This window comes from Pelodiscus sinensis, chromosome 8, assembly GCF_049634645.1.
Source record: "Pelodiscus sinensis isolate JC-2024 chromosome 8, ASM4963464v1, whole genome shotgun sequence".
Taxonomy (NCBI): Eukaryota; Metazoa; Chordata; order Testudines; family Trionychidae; genus Pelodiscus; species Pelodiscus sinensis.
The window spans coordinates 30,143,814-30,168,308 of NC_134718.1; the positions used below are offsets into that span (position 1 = coordinate 30,143,814).

The 24,495-nt window shown below is 43.0% G+C and overlaps 2 protein-coding genes across 10 annotated transcripts in view; one reads left to right on the plus strand and one right to left on the minus strand.

Annotated features, from left to right (window-relative positions):
* Positions 1-24,495, minus strand: part of CDH23 (cadherin related 23) — a 576,749-nt gene that overhangs the window by 141,439 nt on the left and 410,815 nt on the right. For all 6 annotated transcript variants that reach the window (XM_075934954.1, XM_075934955.1, XM_075934952.1 and 3 more), the window contains 2 exons: positions 20,696-20,844; positions 1,273-1,333 (listed from right to left, as the gene is read on the minus strand). In XM_075934954.1, coding sequence (XP_075791069.1) covers positions 1,273-1,333; positions 20,696-20,844 — 210 coding nt within the window. The remainder of the gene's footprint in view (positions 1-1,272; positions 1,334-20,695; positions 20,845-24,495) is intronic.
* Positions 9,235-16,409, plus strand: C8H10orf105 (chromosome 8 C10orf105 homolog). Of its 4 annotated transcripts, none has more exons than XM_014572734.3 (2): positions 9,235-9,724; positions 14,196-16,409. In XM_014572734.3, exon 2 carries the CDS (start codon positions 14,201-14,203, stop codon positions 14,618-14,620), a length of 420 nt encoding a protein of 139 aa, XP_014428220.1. In that variant the 5' UTR covers positions 9,235-9,724; positions 14,196-14,200; the 3' UTR covers positions 14,621-16,409. The 4 variants fall into 4 exon arrangements, with proteins under 4 accessions (XP_014428220.1, XP_014428222.1, XP_014428223.1 ...); XM_014572736.3 differs by having other exon boundaries at positions 9,235-9,555; XM_014572737.3 differs by having other exon boundaries at positions 9,235-9,393.

The following is a 24,495-nucleotide window of genomic DNA, read 5'->3' on the forward strand; positions in this document are numbered from 1 at the left end:
TCCACACTGCAAAGAACCCGTATTAAACAAACTATTTTCAATAATACTGTGCTCAGGAGACACTGTTTCCCTTTGAAGGGACAAGTTTAAGAAATACATTGTGTGGATGAAAATTAAATTAATTCCTTAAAAAAAGGCTTAAGTAGTAGTAATGTGGACTGGGCTGTAATTGGCCAGGAGTGCAGTGTAATTACACTGGATAAGTACTTTTTGAGATCTACTAAACCACTAATATTTGTAACTGGAAGTTGCACATCGATATGCAACTCCATGAGGAGTACCAGTAGTTCGGAATAGGAAGCCTAATCCGAACTACCTAGTTCGTGCCGCGTGCAGCCGCGGGCACGGAGTCCGAACTAGCGGACATTTAAAAATGGCAGTACCCGGCAACATGCAAATGAAGCCCGGGAAATTCAAATCCCGGGCTTCATTTGCAACTCCGGTTATCTACATTAACCACCCTAGTTTGAACTAGGGTGGTAGTGTAGACATACCCTGGGTCAGACCAAAGGTCCATCCAGCCCAGTACCCTGTCTGCTGACAGTGGCCAATGCCAGGTGCCCCAGAGGGAGTGAATCGAACAGGTAATGATCAAGCGATCTCTCTCCTGCCATCCATCTCCACCCTCAGACAAACAGGCTGCGGACACCATTCCTTACCCATCCTGGCTAATAGCCATTTATGGACTTAACCTCCATGAATTTATCTAGTTCTTTTTTAAACCCTGTTATAGTTCTAGCCTTCACAGCCTCCTCTGGCAAGGAGTTCCACAGACTGACTATGCGCTGTGTGAAGAACTTCCTTTTATTTGTTTTAAACCTGCTGCCCATTAATTTCATTTGGTGCCCCCTAGTTCTTATATTATGAGAACAAGTAAATAACTTTTCCTTATTCACTTTCTCCACACCATTCATGATTTTATAGACCTCAATCATATCCCCTCCCTTAGTCTCCTCTTTTCCAAGCTGAAAAGTCCCAGTCTCTTTAATCTCTCCTCATATGGGACCCGTTCCAAACCCCTGATCATTTTAGTTGCCCTTCTCTGAACCTTTTCTAATGCCAGTATATCTTTTTTGAGATGACTTTAATACATAAAAGAAAGGGGTGTTTCTGTTAGCTGATGAGCAGGTCAAAGAACACCACAATGTGATGAAATAGGTACATCATGCTAGATTGCCCATGTGCTTATCTGGCCAAAAGGGGATAGAAAAAAATTAGTTAACAAAATCACAGGGACACAAATCCCCATTGCAAAGAGTCATCTACACTTACCACTGACAATCCTGTACCACACTCTCCCATTAACACCTTCATCTGCATCTGTGGCTTTCACCTTCAGAAAGAAAAAAAGAAGCCATTAATAAAGGCCAGTGACTTTCAGATTGTACCAAAAGCCCTCTCCTTCTCCTTCCTTCATACAAGGCCAAAAGTAACAGTCTGGATACCCAAGGCTATCTTGTTTCCCCAAATCCTCTTGGACACAGGGGCACATGTTTAAACGTCCCCATTTCCCAATGAGTGCACAATCAGAGAGCTCTTGCCCTTTGGAAATCTCAGCTCAACTGTAGTTTAAGTTGTAAGTGCATGGCTAAACCTTTCTGTAGCTCTGCGCTTTGAGTGAGGAAATGTTACTCCTTGGTCTGCTCTGCCAATGGCAGAAGTAAAATATATATACTGCCCACAGACCTCTGCAAGCGAATGTAAGACTAGACTGCGCTAATTGTTCGGAGGGCATGTGACAGCCAAACATAAAACTGAGCCAGAGAGAAACAAAAAATGGAAACATTTCACTAAAAAGTCATCAGTGTATTTAATCACCCTTCTGTTTCTTCCTCATCTGGATGTTGCCTTTGTTTAGTGTTACCTCACTCCAGGGCTGATGAGAGATTTAGGCAGGCTGTAGGAAGAGCTGGCTCCAACCCTCCTGGAAAGGGTAGGGCCTCAGGCAGAAGGAACAGGGCTGAGGCTAGCCTCCCCAGCCAGTCCATTAGCGTCACCAGGGCCGCAGGGCACACATTGCCGGGATTCCATTGGTTATTTAAAGTGACCAGAGCTCCAGCTGCTGCTGATGCCAAGAGCCCTGAACCCTTCTAAATTGCTGGGCCTTGGGGCAGCTGCCTCCTCTCCCATCCCCTGTCTGCAGTTCCACCCCACTCCAATTAGCACACTGAAAATCCTGCAGAGTTTAGGTCATTATAGAGGTGATGTGACTATACCCAATGCATCTGACCCTTGCCTGACTTAACATTGTTAGTAGCTGTCTAGTTTTACAGCTATATTTCCTTTACTTCTAGGAGGCACATTAAAATGCTCTCATAGACGGGAACTGATGGGACACAGGAGCTGTAAAGGGTCAGGAGCCTTTCACCACGTGTTCGACAAATTCAAACCAAGTCCTGTTCAGCACTGACTGAAAGTCATTACAGTTTGATGACTAACCTCTGGTCTACGTGAAATCAGTGGGTCAACAGCCTACTGCATATCACAATATCATCACCACATCCAGCACTAATTTTCACCTTAGCTGGCAATGTCAACAGAAAGAGTGAAGACTCAGAGTGAAGACTCAGACCTGTCATTGAAATTGACCTGCTCTCTCTTTAAGGCTTGAGGCCGATTGAGTGAATGACAGCAAAGCTTGAACGCCTTTTGCCTGTGCTATACCACGTACTGTGGTTAAACAGGCTATAACTTCCAAGGTTGTCACATCTACACTAAATTAAGTAAAAAATAACCTGCTTCTAGGTTGATTCGAGACCAGAAGTCTAGATATTCTCACTCAGACAGCTGAGAGTAAGTGAATTTAAATGATAGAAACACAGATACTAACCATTGGTTTAAAGAATAGAAGGCCTGTCAAATTTTGGCATACTAAAGATCTAACCCTAACCCTACACAGCAAAAGATGTAGTCAGTGTAAGCTTATTGGTTATCCCAAGGTTTCACATCACTAGTTTCATGAACACATTTGCCAACGATCTAGAAAAGGGAGAAACATCCATAGATAACAGAAAATAAGTTAGGTTAGCTAAGTAGTAGCGAAGATGCCAAAGAACCTCAGAGAGACCTAATAAATCTCAGGGAACTGGCAGCATGATGGCAGATGAAATGTATTCTTGACACATGCGAGAAAATGTGCATTGGAAGAAAGATGTTGAATTTCTCTAACCCACTGCTCTAATGATTCAGGTAAAAGACGTGAGTGTCACTATGGACAGCTCAGTAAAAACTTCTGCTCAATGTGCAACAGCTTCTGTTAAGAAACAGACAGAATGTTAGGATCTATGTGAGGAATAGGATAAATTATAAGACTTTGAAAATGTTATACAGGGGGTCCTTGCTATAAGTCCAAGATACGTTCCAAAAAAACTTGGACTTATAGTGAAACAACTTAAAGCAGGGAATTTTTTTCCCATGGCTGACTTCCATTTAAGCAAATTGGGGGCAGTGTTTCTCACGACTTATAGCGAGGAATGGGAAGACTTATAATGCATCAGTTCCTACAAACATCAATGACTTTAGTGTGGAATGGATACATACTGGGCGACTTATAGCAAGGACCTCCTGTAATGACTAGTCATCTATGGTGTGTCTCACCTGGAGTACTGTGTTCAGTTCTGGTCAACCTATCTCTAATAAGATATAGCAGAAATAGGGCAGGGGCTCAGGTAGGTGACAACAATGACTATCAACATAGAATGACTTCTAGATGAAGGAAACTTAAACAACAATGGTCCTGTAGCACCTTAGGGCATTTCTACACTAGGAACTTATTTCAAAATAGTAACTCCCAGAATAACTATTTCAAAATAACCTTATTCCCCAAGGAAAGCAGGAGTTATTTCAAAATAACTGGCCCCTTATTTTTGAAATAACGGGTCTGGGAAGTGTTTATGCTCTGCTTGTTATTTCAAAATAAGGAGAGTTATTTCAAAATAACTCACTAGTGTAGACCAGGGCGTAGAGTTTCATAAAAATATATAAATAGTATCATGAGCTTTCATGAGCACAACCCACTTCTTCAGATGACAAATATGGAGCAAGAAATATAAAGCAAAAAAAGAGAGATGAGGAGGAGAAAGAAAGGAAAAAAATTTGTCAATTAAAGTGTCCATGCTAAATGAGGCTAATTGAGTAGGATGTGCCTGATTCTTAGCTTTTAATGTCATTTGGGTGTTGAATATAATGGCCCATCCTGTTCATGTCATTGTTCAAGCTGTGTGAGATAGTATAAAATTTGCATATAAAAGCTAGTTCTGCAGATTCTCTTTATATTCCAAACTCTGGGCCTCTTGCTCCATATTTGTCATCTGAAGAAGTGGGTTGTACCCAGGAAAGCTCATGATACTATTTATATGTTTTTGTTAATCTCTAAGGGTACATCTAGATTACATCCCTCTTTCAACAGAGGGATGTAAATTAGGCACTTCGAAATTGCAAATGAAGCCGGGATTTAAATTTCCCACGCTTCATTTGCATATTCATGTAATGGCGCTCTTTAAAAAAAGCACTATTTCAAAAGTAAAACTGCATAAAAACTGTTACAGGGTCTTTCGAAAAAGCCTTCCCTTTTTGAAAGAACTGCGTCTAAACCACGTTTTTACTTTTGAAATAGCGCTTTTTCAAAAGAGCACCATTTCGAGATTATGCAAATGAAGCGTGGGAAATTCAAATCCCAGCTTCATTTGCAATTTCCAAGTGCCTAATTTACATCCCTCTGTCGAATGAGGGATGTAATCTAGACACAGCCTAAGGTGCTAAAGGACTATTGTTGTTTTTTAAGTTTTAGTTACAGAAGAACATGGCTACCCCTTTTCCAGATATAGAGAAACTGAAAAGGTTGGAGCTACTTAGTTTAGACTAGGGATGAGCAAGAGCAGATATAATGGAAGTTTACAGTAGTAAATGGTATGGAAAAGGGTAAATAGGAGCACCCACTTGACCTCTCTCATATTGCAAATAAAGGTAACATTCAACACATTTAAAAGGAAGAAAGTGTAAAATCGACAGAACAAAATATTTATGCAATAGAGCCAGCAAGCTTTGGAACTTCTGGATTCAAATCACAGAGCTATCAGAAAAGCTTCATGCAGCTAAGACCATTCACAGTTACATTCTGTAGGGTATATTATATATAGTATATACTGTATATGGGCAATATAGCCTCATGATTTAGGGCAAAACCAAAACCTAGTTGTGGAGATCGTGAAGAAATGTCCTTGCTGGGTTGGTTATTCCACAATTGTCCATTATGGAATTTTTTGCATTGTACTCTGAAGCATATGGTTCTGGACAGTATCAGAGACAAGTTACTGGGCTGAATGGATTGCAGAAGGATAATTCCAATATCCTAGATTTATAGTGTTGAATGAAATGTTGCCAAACACTTGGGGAAACTTTACATAATGGGTCCACCTGGTGTTTCTATCGCACACTGCAAGATTTCCCCTCCACAAGAGCACTTTCCAGGAACCCACCACCACCAACTATCCTTCCTGCCCCGCCTCTGCCTGATCTGCAGAGCAGCTATAGCAAATCTGCTCACACCCCAGCTTTTAGCAACCTTCAAGCAGAATACTGAAGGGGTTCAGTGAAGGAGTTTCTAATGCCTCCTATCCCAGATGACTCAACCCTTTTTAATTTCCTTTGAAGGAGGGAAACAAACATCCTTCTTCTCCCAATATGCAGAAGGAAGCAAGTGTAAATTGTGGCTATTAATTTGCAAAATGACCACAGTGAAAAAAAATGCATCAATGCGCACGAATTCAGAAAATTTCTCAAGCATTTTTCTTGAATTACTTTTCCACGTAGTATAAATGTTTCATTCTGTCAAGGCTGTATGTTTTGGCTGAATATTCTGGTTTAATAAACCAGAAAGGGGATTTGCAATACAAACTCCAAATGTGGCATCATATATACAGTAGCCCAATGTCTGTGACTCTCTAACGCTGTAGATGAGAAAGAGAGATAGAGAGGCAGGCAGGAGGCAGAGGAGAGCTGGGGGGGAGGGGGGGGAGTCAGGAGGAGGAGGAAGAAAGAGAGAGAGAGACGGACATGGAGGTGAGACCAGAAAAATCCCGTTTTATGACGGGCTATTGGCTAGTTACACAAGGGGAATGTCTAAACTACATCCCTCGGTCAAAAGAGGGATGTAAATTAGGCAAATTGAAAGTGCAAATGAATTGGGGATTTAAATTTGCATAATGGTGTCGAAGCACTTTTTCGAAAAAGGTTTTTCAAAAGTGAAAGTACCATCTAGACGCAGTTCTTTCGGGAAAAAAACCCTTTTTCGAATGATCCCGTACTTCTTATTTTTTGATGCCATTATGCAAATGAAGTGCAGGATATTTAAATCCCCGCTTCATTTGCACCTTCAATTTGACTAATTTACATCCTTCTTCCAATGTAGTTTAGACATACCCAAAGAATTTTATTTTGCTTGGCTGCAGAACAGATGCAAGGCCCAAATAATTAGAACTAACCACTACATTGGGGTGCCTCCATTCCTGAGTGTCCATCTTCAGACATCTTTGTACTGGTTTTCCAAGGCAGCCCCAAGTCTAAATGACATTAATGGGAAGCACAGGCCTCTTAGCACCTTTAAAAGTTGGGTCCTACGTGCCTTCAGTAGGATATCCAAAAAGTGAAGACAGCCCACGTCAATGGCCTCTTTTGCAAATGTTGACCCCCCACAATCGTAAACTATCCAGCTTTCCTTCTTGAGTCTCACTCATCCCCATGTCTCCTCCTCAGTGTCTGTCTAGTCCATCTCCCCCAGATATTTACCATGTCTCCTCCTCCCTGAGAAAAATATGATTATTACACATTTTCTAGCTGCAAGCACATGGTGAGTTTTTCTGCTGGCCAAGGGCTGACCAATGCACCCTGCTGCATTTTCAGCTACCCTGTCCATGGTCTGATTTTCAAAGACAGCCTTAGCTTGGTCTGGGCCCATTTTAATTTACCCGATTAAATTAAAGGGGACCTATTTCCAAGTGAAAAGTGTGCAAAATAACAGATTTTGGGGTCAACTGAAACGAATTTCAAGTTAGCTATGATGGGCGGGGGGAACTCACCTTTGAAACAGCTTTGCCTTTCCTAGGAATTAGGCATCCAAATCTCCTAAACTGAGTTGAAAGTACCACCCAGAAAGTGTTCCTCATCCACTTCCACACAGGAAGTTTTTTTCATAGCCCATCCCAGGTTAGCTGATAAAGCCACAAGGCAGGTAGGCTACATGGAGATATGTGCAAAATGGGCCAGTAGGTGGAAAGAGAGTGTTTTGGCACCCAAGCCATTGGCTTCCATTTGCATTTATTAACCTATTTGTTTTCAGTAAACATGTTCTGCTTCGCTGCCCAGCTTCTCTGCTGAGGAAATTTCAATCAGGTGCTTAGGATGCCACTAAAATGACTGGGAAGCAACAAATCCAGCATTAGGAACGTTGGAGGGAAATATTTGGTTAAACAAAAATGCTCAGATACCCTTATTCATGTAGAGTAGTATATTTACTCCTCAAATAGTCCTGATTTCAACAAAGCTACTTGTGCACTAATCTACCATTCCTGGGCTGGGATGGTAGAACAATGTGGCCCTAATATATTTGATACTTATCAAAAAGTAGGAAAAAGGCACAAAGCCAAAATCCAATTTCCTAATATGGTAGATTTAAAGATTTTCTACATTATGAAAATCTTGCTTTAAAGCTGCTAAAGGCAACTTGCCCACAATATTTTGTAATATTTTCTGATTGTTTTCTACATTAGAATTTTAGATCTGGTCTTCTTCTGAAAGATTCTGTTGCTGACTGGAGAAGCAGCAGGATTAGGACATCACAAGTAACAGACAAAGCTGAGTAGTTGAGAGAGGAAGAACTATTTAGTTAGACCGCTTATATTTAAAACCCATTTAATTCAAAAGAGTGGAAACATATGGGAGAAAAGCTCTCTTTGGCTATGTCTACACAGTAGCGTTATTTCAGAATAACTCACGTTATTCCGAAATAATATAGTTCACGTCTACACAAGCGGTTATTTCGACATAATGTTGAAATAATGGTGAACTAGAGGACTTCTTACTCCAACTCCTGCAACCCTCATTTTATGAGGAGTAAGGGATGTCGGAGGAAGAGTGCTCCAACTCAGACTTTCTGTTGTGGTAGGCAGCGCCAAAAGCCGAAATAAGCTATTTCAACTTAAACTATGCAATTGACATAGCTCATGTTGCTTAGCTTATTTCACCTTAGCCCTGCTGTGTAGACATGCCCTTTGTGAAAGTTTCAACATTCCTTCTTTTGCAGCCAGTCCTGTGGCGAGTGCTCTAAAATAAACTGATAAGACAAGATAAGATACTCCTGGTATTTCCAAAGTAGTCAGCAGGGAAAAGCTGCTTTTTCAAAACATACACACACGCATCACTGTCAGGGTTGCTTTGTATATCAAAAAGCAGAAAGATGACACAAAGAATCCCTGGTAAATTGTGTAATATATGGAGATATATACCTATCTCAGAACTGGAAGGGACCTTGAGAGGTCATCAAGTTGAGTCAAGTTGCCTGCCCTCACAGCAGGACCAAGTACCATCCCTGACAGATTTATCCTAGATCCCTAAATGGCCCCCTCAAGGACTGAATTCACAATCCTGGGTTTAGCAGGCCAGTGCTCAAACCACTGAGCTATCTGTCCCCTCAGTAATCCCTTTTGCACATTAACTTGAAAAGGAGGGACCAATAGGTACAGGACAGAGAAAGAGGCCAAAAATGGGTAGTAAAGGAAAGTTAAACGGGGGAAAGAAAAAGCAAAGAAAGATTAAGGAATTATTTTGAGACAAGAAAAACAGAAGAATGAAACAAGCAGGAGAGAAAGTGTGTCTGAGAGAGAAGAAATTGCAAAGGAGAGAGACCCACTTCTATTTCTCCCCCTCCCCCAGCTGCTGATCCCAAATCTGCTTGCAGAGTAACTTAAAGGCTGGCATTCAGTGAATAGCATCCAGCCACCAGACTGTACCATTCAAACTTTACACAGGGGAAGGTGAGAGCTGCTCAAAGAATTACAATTTAATCTGATATCCCTTCCTTAAAGGAACTACATCCAAACCTTAAAAAAAAATACAGTCCTAAGAAATGATCAAATGAATTTGTTGATTCTAAAGTGCAGGATCTCTGTAGGTTTAGCTAGTTCAATAAGTTGTTTTGGCTTAGTCAGTCCCAGCTATTCCCATCCTAGCTGCCATCTCTCCCCCTATCCTACCTTATCCACACCCCGCCCCCCCCTTCTCCTCTCCCAAGAAGTAAAGGACTGAAAGACAAAAGAGAGCTATGGACAGGCACACCGCCGAGAGGGAAGAGACAGGAAAAGTAGACACTCCTGTGCAGCTTGAGAATTACTGAGAGAGGTACAAAGCCAGGGAATTGCAGCATCATGGTTTTGTCCTGGAAAAATAACAGCAGCTGCTAGAGTACACAAATGGGAAAATGATGAATGATCTGGACTAACTCTGAGGAGCTATCTTTCAGCTTGTGTTATTCAGCATTTCTTGACAGCTTCTAAGGGACAGGTCAGTGCACTGAGGTTCTTCCAATCTGGATAGTCTATCCCAGCCCTTCCTCATCCCCATTTTCAAGTTTGGCTTCACAACAATTTGAAGAAAAGCAAAAGACTCATACGAGCTTTAAAATAGCCAGGCCATGAGGGTGTGAGATGATCTGGGATGCTGCTGAAATAAGGTGATCACAAGCAAACCTGGTCATTCATTATCACTGTCTGTCTGTCTGCTGGGGTATCCCAGCAATGGAGGAGAGAAACTGGTCTATGCATGTGTTTCTTACTGCTCTGCTGGTAGGGTTTTGGGGCAATGAACTGAGGAGATTACTCAAATGAACACATATTTTAAATGATTGTTCTGCATTAATTGCAAACTAAAATACCATGTTTTATGAAACTTTGAGTTTGTTAGTAGAAAACTGAGCCACTGAATGCTATACCTCCTTCTCCACACAAGTGAAAAGTGATTTTGGGTTGGTTTCTTTTTTGTGTGTGCGCATATTAAGCAAAGCTAGGGACACTTCCTTAGCACTCGCCACTTACAAGATACAATAAGAAGAGAAGAGGAAAGCCACTTTTCACCAGGTATGTGTCACAAGAGCAAAAGCCACTGAAAATGACTTTCAAAGATCAGAAAAGGGGATGAGTGTGTGTGAAAACAACTGCAAATATGCACAAACCCACTCCTGCTATTTGGTGAGACTAAGGAGAGGAACTTTTTGTTCTATTTCTTATTATATTCCATATGACTTTTTCACTTGTGTTGGGAACATTTTACAAACCCCTTCCCAATTAATCACGGGCATATGCCAGTCACTATATATTGTATTTAATCAGATTGGGCGACGTTTTTGTTACAAGCAGATTTGTCTTTAAATAGGCTTTTTATTAACACTGCTGGATTTCACTAGATCGTTTTGCCTGTTATAGTAGCAATCACAGAATGGCAACTTTGGAGTCCAAGACTACTGTGCAGGCAGGGTTGAGAGGAAATAGAGTGGCTAATATATGTAAAAATACTTCTGGACAAAGCTTTATTAACATATGTACAGAATAATTTTCCCAGTGTGTTTAATGAGATTTTTTCTAAAGGGGAAATTAAATTCTAAATTTGCCACCTCTAGTTGCGTACGTGGCTGAATTGAATCCTAATTTCAATTCAAGTGGATAGATGCCAATTTTAAATATATATCAGGCACAATTTGCTCAGCAGTAGCATAAAACTAATTTCAAATTGCTAGCTGCAGTGCTGGCCTGAATGAGTCTGTACAGAGCCATCATTTCCCCCTGGACTGAACAGTTAATTGATGAAGGCCTTTGACTGTGTAGTAGCACAGGGTCCCACTTAACGTGGGCCTTACTGGGGAAGTTCCAGACAGCCAGTAACATGGAAAGTCCTTTACTAGTGGGTACCGCACAGCAGTTCCCTGTGCCAACTCAGTGTGGAGTACAGGCTCTGGCAACACCATCTCAGTAAGAAAGAGATGGGCAAACAACTGGGGAAGGGATGAGGGAGTTGCCAGGTGCAAGCAATTAAGGGAAAGGGTCTGCAGAAAGAGAGCAGAAATGTTTCTTCTCAGACTTGCAAGTCTGTTTTAGTTTATTTTTGGATTAGGATGAGCATTCAACAGGTTTGGTGGGAGAAGGGAAATCAATACATTGTCTCAGGAAAACAATAGTGGACATTAAATCGGGGGAATCTGAGAAGTAGAGAAAAACAAAATGACAGACATAATGACAACACAGTGCAGAAAGTTGTCTGGTTTATCAAAGAGATTCCACTCTTTAATTCAGAGCCCAATGGCCAAATGCCTGCAATTGCAGCAGTGTAAATTTAGAGTATCTCAATTCAAGTCAATGGAGTTATAAGAACATTGGATATAACCAAGAGAAAATATGGCCCACAGAAAAATATGGCCCATAAAGTGACAGATGTTTGCAAATCCCTTAGTGTATTCTCTTCCTGAATGACTGGATATTGACAGTGGAGCATCTCATACTACTGACCCCAAGAATTTAAGACAGTTCTCCAAAAATGAAATTGGCTTAAAATCTATTTTTTTGTCTTCTGTTTTTTGAACCTCTGTGCTAAATGTAGGTTCACATTTTCAAGCTTGGCTTTGTAATGGTGAAAGCTGAAATTTTCATACAATGACTTGAACTCAGGGACTGAATCCTTAAGAGAAAACACCAAATACTGCAAGACTTGCAATGAAAAGAGCTGGCAAGACTAAGTAGTGTTCATGTCAGCCAGAACTCTGTGATTCATGCTGAGAATTCCCCTCTAGAAATCAAAATTACTCCCAAATGACTCAGTAAGTGGAAAAAAGAAATGACTCAAAACCTCGCTTATTTTCCTGGATGGTTAGGAATGGAATTGCCTCTGAAGCCATGTGAAAGGAGTGCTTTGGTCACACTCCAGTGAACACTGACAATAATGCCGGTGAATCCAAAAGGGGGCCTTCAGCCACTCCTCCAGAAGAGTTGTGGTAGCACTGCGGTAATGCCAGGGTGAGGGGTGTGAAGTCTGAAAAGTTTTCATATTTTTACCATGAAAAACATTTGCACTGAAGATGTGGGAAGAACAGAGGCTGAAACAAAAGCAAACATCTTACCAACCTGGAAAAAGTATCCTATTGATAGAAGGGGGAACTGACACAGCTCTGACCTGACATTTAGTAAGATAAATGGGGCTAAGCAGAGATCCATGAGTTCTGAGCGCCAGGGGACTGAGATCGTGATACAGTGTCACAGGGGGACTGAATTATAGCTGTGCACATTGAATCTTAAGTCTGGTCCCTCACCATATGTTCATCATATTAAACAGGCACCATCAGCCACAAGTCTTTTTAGTGACTAGTTGATAAAGTATTAATGCTGGAATATAACATGATTGCTTAAAGACTGAGTATGTGGTATGTGTGTGTAAATGCTATTGCCTTTTTATTATAATTAATAGATCTGCTTTAAAGCTTTATAATTTTAAAATTGTGTTTTCTTATATTTTCGTGTGTTTAAAATGTTTTGATTGCACATTATGCCATTCTAATACTTAGAATGTTTTCATAGGAAATATTCTGTAATAGTGATTCAATCTCTGTGGAAATATGCAGCAGAGTACAGGTTGAACCTGACCGCAGACTGCCTGGTGGCGGGGTGCAGCAAAAAGCCCAGCAGCCCCACTGTCACCGGTGGAGTTGCCTGGTAAGGCTGGAAGGCAGCAAGGCTGAAGTCCAAGCAGGTCTTGTCGCCTGGTGGCACAACTGGACCCCAGCAGGGGGCGCTGTCCCACAGGGGATGGAGCCTGGCAGTGGGACTGTGTGCTGGCAGTGGGGCTGCCATAGTAGGGCTGGGAGCCCTGTGTGAGAAGGGGCCAGTGGCAGCAGGAAGCTGGCTGGGAAGCCAGCAGCAAAGCCATGACTGGCGGTGGGGGTGACAGGGGTGGGCCCAGAAATGACCTCCCTTGGTCTGGCAAAATCCCTCATCTGGGACTGGTCAGGTCCCAAGGGTGCCAGACTAAGGAGGCCCAACCTGTATTTTTCCTACTCAAGTCTCAGAGGCGTAACCATGCTAGTTTACAACTTAAAAAACTTAAACAATAGAACCTTAGATACTAATAAAAATGTAGATGGTATCATGAACATATCAGGCCCATTCGTTGTTTTTTAAGTTTTTCCTAATCATAGTGTCACGGGTTTCACAGATATTTGCTATGATTTTTTGAAAGGCTTATAACATGGCCAAACCAGGACAGATTTTCATGGGGATGGTAAAGACACAGTCCCTGAAAGAAAGGTCACCTCCTGTCAAGTTTCAAGCAGCACTAGAGTTACGGTATGCTAATTACTCAGGACAAGAAGGATAGTGTGTTTTGCTCCATAAATCAATTTGTGGGTATATATTCTCTTTAACAGATATTCTTGTCAGGGGGCTCTGTTGCTTTATATCACGTATTTTAGTTCAGTGCACAGAAACTGTATTTAATAGACCTAAATCCCACAACAGGGTCTCTTTTGATGCACTGTCCCTGCTGGTGTATTAGAACAAAGAGTTCCATAATCTCATGTCACAGGCTTGCAGCCCGTACTTCATTTCTAGAGAGTCCGAACTTTGGACTATCAGCCAGGTCATTCAATTTATTAAAAATAAAATGTCAGTTGCTTGTTGGAAGGCATCAGAATTATGAGCGGAATGCAAAGAGGTTGCCTGTGTAATGATGGGCTTTATGGAAGCTTCAGCTACCCTCACTTTTATTGGGGCCAGTCCTGTATCATGTTTTCAGATGTATTTTAGTACTGATGATGAAGGTGCTGGGTTGGCAGCCTGGTGAACTGAAGTCTTTACTTTATCCAAGGAACATGTGTAAGACATGAATCACACACACTGGCCCACTGATATGCCTCAGCCCAGTTCTGGAGGAACCATCCTCTAAGGATAAGAGGGTCATCCCATATCGAATCCCAAATTGTACTTGTCTTTGCTGATGTTGGAGGGCCACATCACTGCCGACTGGCATCAGCCATGAGGGTGGTTTTGGTGATGTTCATACCTCTATGGACTGAGGCCAGCAGTCAATTTTACAACAGCTGCGGAACAGCTTCTATATGGTAATAGCTTAAATCACCTTATTTCTTTTAATGTTGTGCATTGCAGGAAAGATGAACACAGATGATGTTGGGAACGAGACCTCTCCAACACCTAGAATACTTGGATTTCTTGTAAACACCACACAGTTGGTCCCACTAAGTCCTGTGCCCACAGGGGAGAAGCCAGATCCTTTGCATATTATCATCGCACTTATCTGCATCTTCCTCCTCCTGGCTACCTGTCTCATCTTTGTCACTCTCTGCAAACCAGCAGCACTTGACCAGGCCCGCTATGGGCCACATGAGTGCATGCCCTACCACCCAGAGGATGCCAGTGAACCACAGTTAAGGTTTTGGAAGCGGCTGGGCTCCCTAAGGCGTTCCATAACCAGCTTCAGGCGGACCCAGCCAGTCTCCCAGCACCATTGGACCTGCTCAAGGACGCCACCAGCCCCCCAGGACTCAGACTTCATGGAGTCCACTAAAATGTGACAGCTGTTTCCCCACTCTTCAGCTGCAAAAACCAATTCACCTCATTGCACAGCATCCCCATTCACGGCTATCAATGAGATCTCAAATTGCCCAATGCCACTCTGTGGAACACAGGATCAGGATGAAGAGCTGGGGAGAGTAGAGAAGCAGTGATTCCTGTGACTATGGAAATATCTAAAGGATTCCCACAGCCCACAAGTTTGGAGCATGAAGTTTGTAAAGACCAGCTGATAGAACCAGATTATACCAATGTGGTATTGTTTCTTGGGACCCTGCAATCAGGAACTAACAAGTGCCATAAGGGAAAGCATCTGACAGAAGGCATCACAAATTGTAAAGCCCCTTGGAAAGTGTCTCCCTGGAATTTAAGTGTCTATTTCTCCAATTTTGTGTAATTTTAAGTTTTTCCACTATCTCCTTTAGTATAAAGGCCAAGGATACTTTAACACTGATGTTAAAATATCTGCCATCTCTTCACAAACAGAAGCATTAAGGTATTGCTACATACATACCATAACACCTCTGCAGCTGCAATACTATAGGGCATCAGTGAAGACACTACCTACTACAACAGGAGGGTTCTCCCATTGGCATAGGTACTATGTCCCTCAGAGTGGCAGTAGCTAGGTTGATGGGAGAATTCTCCCATTGGTCCAATAGTGCCTAGGGCCAGGCGTTAGGTTGGTTTAAGTTTGTTATTTGCGGGCAACATAGTTACACTGCCCTAATTTCCTTGTGTAGACTAGACCTTAGTCATTACAACTCTTAATTAATTAATTCTCAAAGATTTTGGCAAAGTCACACAAAAACCCTCAACCCAGCTGTTTTATGTATGAAGTAGTACAAGGTCCTGATTAGCCAGGGGTGGAACAGAGGCTAAGTGGTGGGTTCGGTTCACTCTGTATGCACTGAGCCAGTAAGGTGGAGGGAAGCAGACCCAATGTAATGCATTGTATTCAATCTGCAAGTAGGTGGTAGGAGGAAGTGCACTACAGGTGTTGCGTTCAGACCAGATCTCCCTTCAAACACTGAGCACTGACCAATTCAAAAGTGGCACATGGGCTGCCACCATTTTAAAGTTTGTTCCCTGGGAGAAATGGGTCATGACCTGATGCTCAGCCACAGTGTGACCTCTTCCCCCATCAATGTCACCCCACAGTGCTGAGATATATCACTGCCACCGTGGGCAACAACATAACATGCTGTTTTGTGTGAGTCTGGATGTTTTCTTGGAAACAATGTCCTATAAACCTCACCCACAACACAGGTGCCATTTTAAAACAAGGTGTGACGTTGTGGGGATTTTGTCTACTCTTGTAGTCCTGTGTTCACTCCAGTTTTGCATTCACTGTTTGCTTTGTTGTGCTTTATGTGATTCCTACTATCCTATGCTGATCTGCAGTGACTGTGTGTGTGCCTGTGTGTGCAGGGCCCAGTTAGGGATGGGATCTCTGGGGGAGAACTCCTGAGGGGAGGCACGTTGGGAATGGCCCAGGCCTGGCCTGACACCTGAACTAGGTAGAGGATTCAGTCAAGTGATACTTTGCCCAGGAATCTGAACAAAGCAGGAGGCAGGGAAGCCTGTAGGGCTGTGAGCAGTTGCTGGGTGTGAGAGTTAGTTTTCAGCTAGCTGGGGGAGAAGAGAGCCAACTGGCTTGGGGGCCAGGGCAGGGGCCCTGGCTCTGGGCCCCCCTATTCCCAGGATGGATTGTGCTGACTTCTCCTAGTTCCTGTAACAATGAGTCCATGCCAGGCTGTGTCCCTGTCAACGAATAAACCTTCTGTTCTATTTTCTGGCTGAGAGTCACATCTGGTTGCGGACGGGGGTGCAGGGCCTGGTGACTCTCCCACACTCGGTGACAAAAGGACTTATTGCACCCCAAAGCACACTGCTGGGCTCCAAACAGTGCTGTTCAATCTCCCTTTGTGATGAAGGGCATTGTAAGGGAGAAGACAAAGAAGGGAAAAAAACTAGAGGGAATACTGGATCCCTCTCTAGGGCACAGAAATTAGGGAGCTCTGTTAAAAATACCCCCACCTGTCCAAATACACCAAATTAAAATATTTTGAGGACTCACTGATTTTCACCATCTGCATTAAGCACTAGCCTTTAATATTAGTAAGGAAAGCTAAATAAGTGCTATTCTAAGCACTTCTGTTGGAGGTCTTGAGAATTTCTAATACTACAGTCCCTGTGATCTTTTATCTTTTAACCACTAATGATTCCCCTTTCTAGAATGGGGTGGAAAATGGAGCTTAGGTCCAGGTGGAAGAGGAATTGAAATTGTGGTACTTCAGTTTTACTATGTGTGTGGAGTACATATTCAGGGCTCCTGTTTCCTGGTCTGAAATGGGTAGGTCCAAATGACATCCACGAGAAGCTTAAACACACAGCTCATAAGGTGCTGCTTGGTTTCTTTTGAAGAACATTGGGTAAGTCATGTAACACTTGTAACAAATGACTTGGGCAACAAATCATAACCTCTCAGGCACAACAAACACTGCTTCTAGGATAAGTGACACAGGGTTAATATAATACACAAGTGTGGTATAAAGTAATGTGTATTTCTTTTAATCAGATGTATTCCTTTATGTTTTCTATTGTATTTTACATTTTATTGCCCTTATAATTGTATTCTTTTAGCGGATTTATCATGGATCTGAGGTCTCATTATCATTCTGGAATGGTTTGGAATTTGTGCACGGAAAATGTATTCTCTCCGCTGGCCTATTCCTAAACAGGTGTGTGCTGAATAGGCTCTACTGCATGACCCTCTGTTTACCATATAATACCTATGTACTCTTCCCAATGGTATAATCCATGAGTTGTTCTAAGTTTGTGTGTAATCTTCAACTCCACAAACCCGCACTGAAAAACTGCATCAATGAATAAAGCAGCAGGATCAGGTAAACATATTTGTGAATGTACTGAAAGGCCCTTTTGAGGGTTTCAATCACTGGCGAGGTGGAAAGAGGCTGTGCAATTTCTGCTGTGAGGGACCTAGGACTGGCCTGGTTATCTGCATTCCCTTTTACAAAGGCAGTCTTAACAAAAGCAGTATAACTAAAAACAACACAGTATATTAAGGCCAGGTTTTCCCCAAAGTTTTACACCCAACAACTCCCATTTAGGCACTTCAATGAAGCGGGCATATTTTCAGAAGTGCTCAGCGCCTAGCAGCTCCCATTAGAACAATAGAGAAGCCTTCTTTATATCCACAACCTTGACAACAATGGGAACTGCAAGATTCTCATTTAGCCCTAAGGGTTCATGATACACAATGAAAACCATGGGAAAGACGAAGGGAGAGGAGAATGCATTTTCCTTAATTTACTCAGTAAACTAAAATACACTGAATAATTTGTTTATATCATTTACTCTGACATCATTTACCCAGTTTAATGAATTTCATTTCTCTTACATTTTATTTCAGGGAAAACTAACGTTCCTGGAAGGTCATTAAAGACTATTTTACTGCCAAATTCTCTAGGTTACACTACCCTTCCTTTCCAGACTTTCAGGTGCATTTCATTTCAGGGAGCATTTTAGAAAACATTGTATTGTCCTTTGTGGGGAAGCCATGTCTATAATTTCAGTTTTATTTCATAGTTATTATTGTGTTGCTCTATACTATGTTAGAATCAAAAGACAGGCAATCAAAAAAGTTTCTGCCTAAACACAGGCCAATTGTCAAACATGGATGTTCCTTCTAATGGAAAAACATCTTTTGATTTGCTCATATTTTTCTTTAAAACTCATCAAAAGGAGCTAAGGGGCCTGGCAAGTCTAAATAGGAAAAAAAAACAATTAAATCACACATTTTGAAGTTATTAGCATGATCAGCCTATGCTCATCCAGAGCAAATCCATCAAATGACTGAAAACAGGGTTGCTTATTGGGATTGTGCAGCCTACCTGAATTTAGGGGGTCTGAACAGCATCACTACATCATCCCAAAGCAGAAAGTTACAAGGCTGTTTACAAAGTTGGAGGGAAAGCCCTTGGCACCCACCAAGATTGCTTTGTGCTCCCAAAGTGACACAAAAGAAACCCTAAGTCAGGCCAATGTGGGAAACTGCAGATTCTCCTTGCATGGGAGAATTCTCAGCTGTGCAAATCTTGCCCAGTGAGCTTTACACCACCTGCTTCTTACTTCCTCCTATAGAGGTCTGGCCAGTACAGCAGAGCCGAGATGGAACACAATGCACTTTAGAAATCCAGGGCCAGCAGAACAATCCCCAGTTCCGGGAAGTTAAGCTGCTCTAACTTCACTGGGGCTGGTTTCCCGCCCAGCCAGCCCTAACATCAGAACAGGACATGAGAAAGCTTCATGGGTTCTGAGTGCATAACTATAATTTTTAGCTTTTTGCCTGGAAATGAGAGATTGAAGAGGAGTCTGCAGGTGTACATGGACACACACTCAAGAGAGGGAAGTTTTCGTCCTCACCCATAAGCACTTGGGAGTGACAGGTGTCCACGTCACCACCACCCTAATTAAGATTGCCCTGATGGAATAATGACAACAATTACATGAGCTTTGCAATCTCTCTTTTGCCTATGGAAGTAAAAAACTCCAGTCATGCAGTTTTGACTGATTATACCTTTTAAAAGTTTGCCTCTACATGTGGAGCTGAATTGACAGCCTGGAGAGCAAGGACCCAAAAGAATCCAGAGAGCAGGCAGCAACAGAGCCTGGTACTTCTTCCCATGGTGCCCTGGCAATGTGACTGGGCCTTGACTTGGAGAGATTGGCTCTAAGGTAAAAGAGCAGCCTAGTCTCCAGGCCTGTTCAGTCCTCAGATTTTCTACTTATGTATTTAGATGTACAGTATATTCACAGAATAAAAAGGGATCCTACTGATATACTGGCCTAATTTAAAAACTACCCACATGAGAAATAACACTCCAGCATAGCTAAGGTGCAGCAAAGTTATTCAGCACAACCCAGAACCAAGCACATAAAAAGCTGAAATTCAGACAACAAAGAATACGACTTGTGGTAATTTTTTTTTCTGTAGGCTCTTATATCCACTAGGAACAGCTCACACCAAAAACCTTTCACAGACGACAATTTTGTTGCTGATCTGGGCGGGATTTAACAAGAGACCAACAGGTGAAAGGCTCAATTTTTTTTTCCAGTGAATCACTTTGCCATTTCCCTCTCCACATGACAGGGACAAAGCCCTGTCACCTCACTGCTCCTTTTCCAGCTCTAAGAGATGCATTCAAAACATAAGAAGGCCTCACAAAGTATACTGCAAATATTCCTTGGCGTCTGCTCCAGAAAACATTGGAAACCCTCAGAGGCTAAGTGAATACATGCATTTATTCCTGGCTCATTCAGCTCTACTGAGGCTAGTTCCAAAGGGGAAAGAAAAATAAAAATGAGACTCCAAACTTTCACTCTCTCTTTGAAGACTGCTGTGGCCTTTCAGCCTCTTAGCTCACTGAGAGGAGAGAAAGGACGTTGCAGCCTCAGCCAGTGTCACAAAGAAAGCGCCTCTGTTCTGGGGCACTAGCTGCCTGCTATTGAGGACTGTCTCCTTTCTCTCCCCACCATGGAAAATGTTACTTTCCCCAAGCAGAATGGAAACTTGCAGAGTGCAGCGCTGCTGCTGCTGAGTCCTTAGTCACATATACCATACAGAACGCCAGCTGGGTGGGAAAGAGAAGAAAAGCCAAAGAAAGAGAAAGGAAGAGACTCTCTCACACAGAGATTGTTTTCTCAAGAAGTGGGGTGAAGCAGTTTTCTGTTTTTTCTCTTCCCGGGTTCCCTCCCATTCCCTGTCTCTACTTATTTTCACTTGCCCAGCTTCCTTTTTCCCAGCCTCTCTGGCTCTCTGTTTTTGGTCCATGAAAAGAGAGGAAGGACTGGGTAGCAAGTGTAAAGTATTGAATAATCCTAGACTGGCAGGGAAATGGACCATAGCCAGAGGTGGAAAGATCTGTTAAGTTCTATACAACTGTGTCTTTCCAGCTAACAGTTGGAATGTGGCAAGATGGAAGGGAGAGGAGATTCCATTTTACACAGTCACACATTTCCTTTGGAGCCTGGTGAACAGGAGGGATACGTGCCTGCACTATGCTGCTGGAGTCTGGGAGGTTTTCAGGTACACTGGCCTCATAACTGCTCTGAAGGAAGATAGGCCGATTGTCATTAACATCTAGTACAGTGATGTGCACAGTGGCTGTCCCAGTCCTCCTGTTTCCTGTAGGGCCATTGTCTGTGAAGAACAAAAAACACAAAGTGGTCCATCTCTCCGTTCTTCTCATGCACAGGGAGCACATAGGCATTGTTAGGTGTTGACTATTCATTGAGGATTACATTTCTATAAGGTTAAAAGGCCTTCCCTCTTGTTATGCCAGAGCTGGGCCACACATGAGACACACCAGTTCTGCCACACCTGCTGGAGGGAAACAGACTATGGCATCATAAAAATGCAGATACAGTCTTATTCTACACAGAATGACCAATTAATTTAGTAAAAGACCCACATTTTGTCCCTCTTGGTCTCAGACTCTCTTTCCTCCACATCATCTGTGCAATTTCAAAATCTGTGTAATTATTTCGGCTTTTCAAGGCAAAAGAAAAACAGGAAAACAGCATCAGATGCCCATCTCTGATGCAGCAGCATAAATCAATATGCATGACAACGCAGGAAACAAAATGATCGAATGAAAATGCAATTTGGTTTTAAGAATCCTAAAGGTTACCATAAGCAATGAGAAATAAGAATTTAACACCTAGTTTTAAATACAGTAAACTGGGGGACAGAAGACCTGGCAACTTGGAAATACAGATACTCCGGTAACTGCCCAAGGGTCAGTGTTTATCCTTTGTTATTTCAAATATGGTAACCAAATATCCAGCTGACTTGGTAAGACAAGTGCCAACATCACCCTCCATGGGGTTCTTTGGAGATGGGAGACAAAGAATTTCCCTCTGTGTCTGTAGCCCAAAGAGGACCAAAATCCATAAAAGGGAGATATTATCGATAGCTGCAAACACTGAGAACAGATGGTTACTTACCTCGTAACTGTTGTTCTTCGAGATGTGTTGCTTATGTCCATTCTGTCTCTGTGTGTACGCGCCCCATGCACAAGTTCTGGAAGCTTTTTGCCCTTAGCAGTACCTGTTGGGCCAGCAGGGGAGCCCCCGGAGTGGTGCCGGTATATCCTAGCATGGCCCTCCACTGCCTCAGTTCCTTCTTGCTGGAGATTCCGATGAAGGTGGAGGTGGGCGGGATCGGAATGGACATAAGCAACACATCTCAAAGAACAACAGTTATGAGGTAAGTAACGGTCTTTTCTTCTTCAAGTGCTTTTCTTATGTCCATTCTGTCTAGGTGATTCCAAGCAAACCCCTAACGAGGCGGGGTCGGAACCTAGAGTGAAACGGACTGAAGCACTGCCTGACCTACCACTGCATCCTGACTAGCTTGTTGTGTGATGGCATAATGCTTGGTGAAGGTGTGGGCCAAGGACCAGGTGGCCACCCTACATATGTCCACGACCAGCACCTGAGCTAGGAAGGCCATGGAGGAGGCCTGGGCCCTAGGCGAGTGGGCCGTAATAGGAGGGGCCACCCTCCCTCTAAGATCATAACAGGTCTTGATACACGATGTAATCCATGATGAAAGACACTGAGCTGAACAGGGGAACCATTCATCTTGTCTGCTATGGAGACAAACAACTGAGTGGACTTGCAAAACGACTGCGTCCTGTCTAAATAAAAGGCGAGAGCCCTCCTAACGTCCAGTGAGTGGAGTGCCCTCTCTTTCTCATCCGCATGTAGCTTTGGATAGAACACTGGCAGGAAAATCTCCTGGGACATGTGGAACAGGGAAACTACCTTAGGGAGGAAAGCTGGGTGGGGGCACATCGTCACCTCGTCCCTCAAAATCACTGTGTACAGGGGTTCTGAGAAGAGGGCGCGCGGCTCAGAAACCCTCCTGGCTGAGGTAATGGCCACCAGAAACACTACCTTCCATGAGAGGTGGGAGAGAGAACACGTAGCCAACGGCTCTAACGGTGGGCACATGAGCCCCCGCAGCACCAGGTTCAAATCCCACCGCGGCACTGGCCAACGCACGTGGGGATATAACCTGTCCAATCCCTTCAGGAAGTGTTTCACCATATCCTGCGCAAAGAGCAACCTCTTGCCCTTCCCCCTGGTGGAAGGCTGTAATGGCCACCAAGTGTACTCTAATCGATGAGGTGGACAGCCCTTGGCCCCGGAGGGCAAGAAGGTAGTCCAAAATAAGGGGAATAGGGGCCCTTTCCGGGGCCACCCCTTTCTGACTGATCCAAATGGAAAACCTCTTCCATTTGGCTAGGTAGGAGGATCTAGTGGAGGGTTTCCTATCTTCCATGAGTACCTTCCTTACCCAGTCTGAGCAAAGGAGTTCCCCCTCCCCCCCGCAGCCACTGATCATCCAAGCCTGGAGGTGGAGGGATTTGAGGTTCGGGTGGCACAGCCAACCCTGGTCAAGCTCCTGCATTAGGAAGTCCAGGATCATCAGCAGGGAGACAGGATCTGCGCTCAAAAGGGACACCAGAGTCGTGTACCAATGTTGCCGGGGCCAGTCTGGGGTTATGAGAATGAGTGTAGCCCCGCCCTGCCTAACCTTCATGAGCACATCATGGATCAAGGGGAAGGGAGGGAAGGCATATGCAGGCCCGCTGGCCATGTTCCCACAAGGACATCTCCCACAGACCCCCTGCCTTGACCCCTGTACGAAAAGAACCTGGGGCACTTTCTGTTGGCAAGGGTCGTGAGCAGATCTACTAGGGGAGTTCCCCACCTGCAGAAGAGGGGGTCTAGTGTAGGGATAACATATTCATGTATTGAAAATGATTCCTCCAAATGGAAGTGACCCCCCATAATTTGTTCCCCACAACTTAAAGTGTTTTAAATTTATTATTAATTCTTCTTATTATTATTATTATTTGTTCAGATTGTTAAATGTTTAGATTTATTATTATTATTGCCCCTTTAGAATATAATGTATTAGGTCATGTAACTTAGAACTGTTAAGAATGTAATCCTATGTAGCCAGAAACAGCCCCCCCTCTGTGCTCCAGGGCATGCTCAAGTTTGTGCAAGGGGCTGCTTGAAATTAACATTGCAGAGATACATTGTAACAATGCATTGTCAAGCCACTAACTCTGCTATGGGAGCCAACCCCTGTAATTGACTAAGGGCATTGTTACATAATTGACGCCTGTTCTCTTTAAAACATTGTAACTTTACTCAGCACTCAGAGAATGTTTTAAGCAATACCACCCAGAAACTTTTGTAACTACAACTTTTATTATTATACAAAATACTGTATGAATGTATGAGAGAGTGCTTGGACGATGAATAAATGGTTCTGAGAGGTGCCAGCCTGAGAATACAGCAACAAAGGGCTGAAGAAGGCGTCAGGTGCCAGTGCAACCAAAAGGTGTCAAGTGGAGAAAACCAAGTACTGGAGGTCCACCCAATAAGATCACTGACGAGCACCTGGCAGCCACCCTGGAGACATCAGCATGATGCAGCAATTTCCATAGACTGGCATAGGAAAAAATTCCTATAAGAACTGGACTAAAAAACTATGGAATCAGAGTCCAAGGTTCTGCTGCCAGCCTACCAGGAGCTTCAGATGCGCATCTGATCAGGACTTCGCTCCCCACTACCATCACTTGTGTACAAAGTACCTGGCCAGTATTCTGTCACAAGCAACTTCCAGGCTGGTAACTATACACAGAACTTGAATGAATGGATGTATGAATGAATGGTTATATATATATATATATATATATATATATATATATATATATATATATATATATAAAAAAAAGTGTATAAGGGTTTAAGTAGTGTTAGGAATAAG